We start from the raw sequence: 6580 nt of genomic DNA on the forward strand, positions 1-6580 counted from the left end.
AACACACAGACTTATATTTTTCTGGCCATAGGGTGCAAATTTCAAATTTTGCTACTGTTATCTACTACAAATATCATTAACATTGAGTGACTGTAAGTTCTTCCAGGGGTGAAATGCTCCTTTAACCGTTTTCAAAGGCTGGTGAGATCTACAGTAGCACCAGCCGTTTGGTTGTTTGAATACTGTAGCCTGTTGGGTGTTGGGTGTTTTATAATGGACCACAATGGAAACAAGCTTCGGCTTTTTTGTATTTAATTCATTTTGGCACTTTTGGTTGCTGATACTGTGCTTTTGATTGTTGCCTAAGTATTCTATTCTATAAAGTACCACCAGAAAGTGAAAAGCATTACAACTGATGAAGACCTGAGGCCGATTCTGCAAATGCCTTCTAAATCAGTGGTTTTCACACTTTCAAGATTTAAAAAAATGTTAAAAAATAGCAGATGTACAAGCTGCAGCGAGTCACTTCGTGCTACACAGCTTGTACATCTGCTATTTTTGAATGGTCAACGCTAAAATCTAAAAGGCCACGGATTTTAATGGGTTAAATAAGTCAATAATTGTATTTAAAAACAGTATCAACAACAACAACAACAACACTAACGTAGAACAATTCAATAATATAATATGAATAATAAAGCCAAGATAACCTTTGGGGGGAAAAGTGTATGCATATCAAACAAGGATGCAAAAATTACTTTAAAAATACTGATGGGCAGCACTTTCAGTTCCTTCTTAGTTCACCATCAGCTGTGGAACAAACCAAAAAATAAGAGGAAGAGAGGCACATTAATAAAATAAAGACCACACATCTCTTGTCTTGAAAAAACGAAAATAAAAGAGAAAGAGAGGCACATTAATAAAAGAAAGACCACACATCTCTTTTGTTCAGTGTTTTGTGAAGAGGTGGGCCATGTCCTGCAAGAAGAATTAAAGTCATACATGTAGAAATGGCTGCATTTGGACATTATGAAAACCTTGAGCTAGACAATGTAATGAATGAAGATGTTAGGATCCAAGATCCACAGATGACATCACAGTCTGGTAAGAGATTTTACTAAAATGAGAATATAATAGCCTACTGTCAAATGAGAACCAAAGATCTCACTCAAGAGTGTGTGTGTGTGTGTGTGTGTGTGTGTGTGTGTGTGTGTGTGTGTGTGTGTGTGTGTGTGTGTGTGTGTGTGTGTGTGTGTGTGTGTGTGTGTGTGTGTGCGTGCGTGCGTGCGTGCGTGCGTGCGTGCGTGCGTGCGTGCGTGCGTGCGTGCGTGCGTGCGTGCGTGCGTGTGGCGTGCGTGCATGTGTGTGTCCTCCAGACATAAGACGGTGCAGGCGGGTTGGAGTCAGTGTTGGATTGCTTTGTGCCGTTCTAGCTCTCCTCAACATTGCTGTCCCACTCTATCTCTGTAAGTCAAGTATAATAACAATGTACTTTATTACAATGTTTTAAATCTGTGATGATCAAACATTATGACTCCCCCTAATACATCAGTATATTAGTATATAGTTGTAGCTGTAGTAGCAGCAGCAATACAGTAGTTGTAGCAGCATTGGTAGTTATTATCTCTGGCAGGAGATCATGGCAGAGATAATAAAGATGTACACTGTGTCTGTGTACATCTCATCCTAGCCCTAATGGCAATGGCATTACAGATCTTGTGTGCAGCAGCAAAAACCTAAAACTTGTATTTAAAACCTCAAGCGTTGATTCATTGGTGATCAATCGTAATTCTTAATCGTAATCGTAATAAATATGAGAGAGTAGAAATGATGTAATCACATGGTGCACTGTCATGGTTGTAGGTAGAAATGCCACTGCATACATCACCATTATCATTAGGACATACAGTACCTCCTGGTGGAGATTTGCACTCTACTGAGCACACCTTTCTAGTTGGACAATTAGTAGTGTCAAATCAAATATAAATGTTATTGCAAATCAGTTCAAGTGGTATTAAACACATGTTGTGACCTTACTGACCTCAGCTAGCTGGTCTCTAGAGGAACCATTGTAAACAATGACAAATGCATTACTCAAAGCAACCCTGATGAGATTTTGAATACGGTGGTCCTTAATGTAAACTCATTCCTTAGAGCTTCACTTCACCACTTGAAAAGGATATTTTACCACTGGTGAACTGCATTAGACAGAGGACCCTATCTTGCACGGTGCCTTGCACTGCCTAATCGTAGCCTATTAGGCAGTTTTTATTATTTTGAAAAACATTTTAAAATTGTATTCTACTTTGACACTTGTACATCGGCTATTTTCATTATTTTAAAATGTTTTTCAAAATAATACGATAAGATTAGGCATAAGGGATAAGATAGGGGAAGATAGGGCCCAGAGTGTATTCAACTCTCATGGTAACTCTCATGGTGTTGGTGAGAGGAGGGTTGACAGTTTGGGTGTGGCCAGAGACAAAGTGCATTTTCAAGGATATCGATATCCACTGATTAATATGTAGGATACAAATTTTTACAATAAAGCTATACTTTATTCTATACCTGTATGAAAATGCATCCTCTGCATCTGACCCATTGTAACTATTGGGAGCAGTGAGCATCCACTGAGCAGAACCCAGGGACCAGCTCCAGCTCTAATGTCAGTGCCTTGCTCAAGGCCACTGACAGGAGGTTGTCCCTAATACTGTACATGCATGTGATTTGGTGTGGGAGGAAACCCAAGTGAAGACTGGGAGAACATTCAAACTCCACACAGAAAGACTCCAGTCTGGTTTGAATCCAGGACCTTCTTTCTGTGTGCGGAAACAGTGCTAAACACTGACCACCGTGGCACAAAGTGTTTTGGAAATACCTTTTTCAAGATAGATATTATTTACTTCTTATGACTGATACATATGCTATCATGCTATATACTTTAATGATATCAATTGACTATTTTTAAATAGTGGATCTCACATTTTGTAAACAATGTTTTTTCCGTACAGATCAGTCTAATATGGTGGAGAGAGACCAACTGACAAAACAGAAAGATCAGCTACAGACTCATTTTGACCAGCTACAGACCAGACATAGCCAACTGACTAAAGAGAAAGATCAGCTACAGACTAGTTTTGACCAGCTACAGACCAAACCTAGCCAACTGACTAAAGAGAAAGATCAGCTACAGACTAGTTATGACCAGCTACAGACCAGAAATAGCCAACTGACTAAACAGAGAGATCAGGTACAGACTAGTTTTGACCAGCTAAAGACCAGACACAGCCAACTGACTAAAGAGCGAGATGACATGAAGATGATGCTCTGTGGTGAGTGAGACATCACTGTTTCTTCATTGTTATGTTGTTCACAATATTCATTAATTGAGACAAATAATGAATATTATTCCTATTCATTATTTGAGAGAAAAAAGAAAAGTGGCTAACTATATTTGTTGTTGTTAGAATCACCTGGATGGCAGAAATTTGACAGAGGTTGTTATTACATCTCTACTGAGAGGAAAACCTGGGAGGAGAGCAGACGGTGGTGTAGAGACAGACAATCAGACCTGATGGTCATGAAGAGCAAAGACAAACAGGTGTGTGTGTGTGTGTGTGTGTGTGTGTGTGTGTGTGTGTGTGTGTGTGTGTGTGTGTGTGTGTGTGTGTGTGTGTGTGTGTGTGTGTGTGTGTGTGTGTGTGTGTGCGTATGCGCCACTTTTTCTGTCCAGGACTTTGTTGCCAGTTTCAACAAGAGAGTGTGGCTGGGTTTGAGTGACAAAGACAGAGTAGGGTCTTTCCAGTGGGTAGATGAAACACCATTGACCACACCAACGTAAGACTGATCATCTTCATTTTACTTTCATTCTTCTAAATTGAATTAAATGTTAAAATACAACCCTTCACTGTCACAAAGACAGTGTCCATTGTCTACTTCACTATCCAGCTAATTTGCATCTAATATAACCAGAATATAATTTGAGGTCATGATTAAGGAACAAAATATTTAGGATGAAAATGCTTTCCTTGTAAAGGTATTGTAATTAATTAAATGTTCACTTCTCCAGGTTCTGGTGCACTGGTCAGCCTAATAACAAAGCAAAGCAACCTCCTAATACACAAGACTGTGTTATGTTTGATAATGGTGTGACGGTGGCCAACTGTGTCACATTTGACTTGGCAATTTAATGGCACCCTTTTTAATCCTTTCAATTAAATTCACAATGGATTCACAATAATAAAATATAGGTTGCACATTAAAGTGCGGGGTGCATAATTATCGTGAATACCAATGGTACAAATCACTTGCAGACTACGCCACTCAGGTTTGTTATAGGAGCCTAAGAACTCCTCCTCTAACACCTTTCTTTTCAGGCTCTACACAGGTTCGAGTTAAACCAGGTAAGTACTTAAACTTAATTGAGAACAACACTTTTTAAAACCCAGGAGAAAACGGAGATAATGCCTAAAAAAGGTGAATATACATTTAATAAGAATTTCCCTAATACAAGAGGCCTCTGTGCCTTTAAAATACAAATAAGAAAGAAACACAATATAATCCTAAACTCCTATGGCGCCAACTAACTAACTAAAATGCAATACAAAAAGATAATGGGGCTGGACATGTGCAAATGATAGCAGAGTGCAAAATAACAGGGCGCAACAATAACTTCATTTAAGTAAAGTGCCAAATGCTGTTAAAGTGCGCTGTGTGCTATAATAACTTCAAGACCAAACTCATGAGTGCAAATGGGGGGTTTTCGGTGGGGAGAGGACCAAGCAGGTAATCTTCTGTAATCTTCTAGTTCCACATCATCTTCAATCTGAAATCACAAAAGCAGGGGCCAGTTCATCCGTTCCCAGATAATATACTGCGAGGCTCTAACTCAGTGGGAGCTAGTGTTGCATAAGACAGTACTTACAACGACGGCAGGTATTAACCTGCCGCTGCGTTGGTTGCGCGTGCAACACTGTAGCCACCCCGGCGTCCTTGGCTCGCTCCAGGTCCCTCTCCCCGTTCGATCACTTGGTCACTGTTGAATTCACTGCTTTTCCAGGCTCATCTCCTCCTCTGCATGCTCTGGTCTCTCGCAGAGTTCCTCGTCCACACGGCGTCTCACACTGTCTCGGTGGTGTGAGTACTCGCCCTTGGTCCCTCTTACCGCCCCAATGCACTGGTCTTTTTCTCGGTTCACACTCGGCTTCCTCACCAGCTCCTACACACAACCTTCCTCTTTGCTGTCTCCTTTTTGAATGAGCGCGGCTCTAGTTCATGTCCTGCTCACCGCGCCCTCCTCACTCTCGATTGGCCGCCGGTGACGTCGCCTACTAGGGGATTGGGCAGTGGGGACCACGCCCGAGTGTCTGTCAGCGTCTCAGCTGTTAGCTGTCATTGCTGCTAAGTGGCTTGGGGACCGGGGAAAACATTGTCCAACAATAAACGAATACATTAAGACATCAAAATACAAGCTTTAAAAGGGGTTAAGAGATGAAAAACATGCATAAATAAATGACAGAAAAATAATAAGAATACCCCGTTTTCCCCCCTGTCACAATGGGACTCATGTGTCCTAAAGAATGGAACGACGCATATTGTACTCGCAATTACCAGTGGATCTGTGAAAGAGTTCTGTGCTCACAATGCATTAGTTAGCTGGTGTGTTGGTACAGCTACTGTTGGTTGGTTTCAGGTCTGCCTTGCAATTGTACCAAAAATGCACTGTGACATAAAAATGTACATCGATATTTTCTTCATTTAGTTAAAGGTAGGGTAAGTGATATTTTTTGGTTAAAACAAAAAGTATTTTGTTAAAAGGTTAAAATACTATATTCTGATAGTAATCATTGCTATAGAGTGTTTTTTCAGTAACAGATGTCTCCCTGTCTCTCCAGCTCTTTAATAAGCAGAAAATACATTTTTCGGTAGGTGTCAAAATCTCAGCCAATCAGGAGAAAGTACCCATTTTTAAGCTTAATTTGTATAGTGTTCCAGTTCCAATTTTGCATGCTCATTTCTCAGTGTCATCACTTCCAATCTCACTTGTTTAATCTGTATCCTGATTGAGTTCTCTGTCCTGGTTGGATAAAATTGGAAATTAAACTGAAACTGAAACGAAAATGCATTTTCTGTTTAATAAAGAGGTGGAGAGACAAGGAGACTCCTAATACTGAACAAACACTCTATAGCAATGAGTACTATCAGAATATAGAGCTATTTAACAATTATTTTAACCAACGCAAATCACTTACCCTACCTTTAAAGGGAAGCCTATAGAATGTGAATAACACATTATATATCCATCTGAATACTAAATTGTTCATAGATTAATGAAAAATCTAAAGTGTTGTTTTTTTCTTTAAAATGCAAGTCTTGCTTTTTTAATCTTTCTCCTGTTTTCATGTAGTATGTTCATGTATGTTAAATCATTCAGACTGTGTGAGGTTTAGTGTCAGACTTTAAGTACATTAATTATATTTTCTAATACCTGTACATATCCTCTGCTTCACAGTTTCAGCATTTGCTGATACAACCCCCTCTTTCCCAAGGGGATCAATAAGATCCATCCATGATCCATCCATCCATCCATCTGCAAAGGCATTTCTTTCTTTCTTTCTTTTTTCTTCAGTGACAGTTATAC

The 6580-nt window shown here is 39.7% G+C and overlaps 1 protein-coding gene across 1 annotated transcript; it reads left to right on the forward strand.

The window, feature by feature from the left end:
* Positions 1 to 907: 907 nt before the first annotated feature.
* LOC308101346 (uncharacterized protein) lies at positions 908 to 5195 on the forward strand (the record flags this gene model as incomplete). Its single annotated transcript, XM_080450770.1, has 8 exons — positions 908 to 1044; positions 1317 to 1406; positions 2952 to 3272; positions 3408 to 3541; positions 3674 to 3777; positions 4010 to 4121; positions 4317 to 4343; positions 5037 to 5195. Exons 1-8 carry the CDS (start codon positions 951 to 953, stop codon positions 5193 to 5195), a joined length of 1041 nt encoding a protein of 346 aa, XP_080306896.1. The 5' UTR covers positions 908 to 950.
* Positions 5196 to 6580: the final 1385 nt, after the last annotated feature.

This window comes from Gymnoscopelus braueri (assembly GCF_963280865.1).
Source record: "Gymnoscopelus braueri genome assembly, chromosome: 15".
NCBI lineage: Eukaryota > Metazoa > Chordata > Actinopteri > Myctophiformes > Myctophidae > Gymnoscopelus > Gymnoscopelus braueri.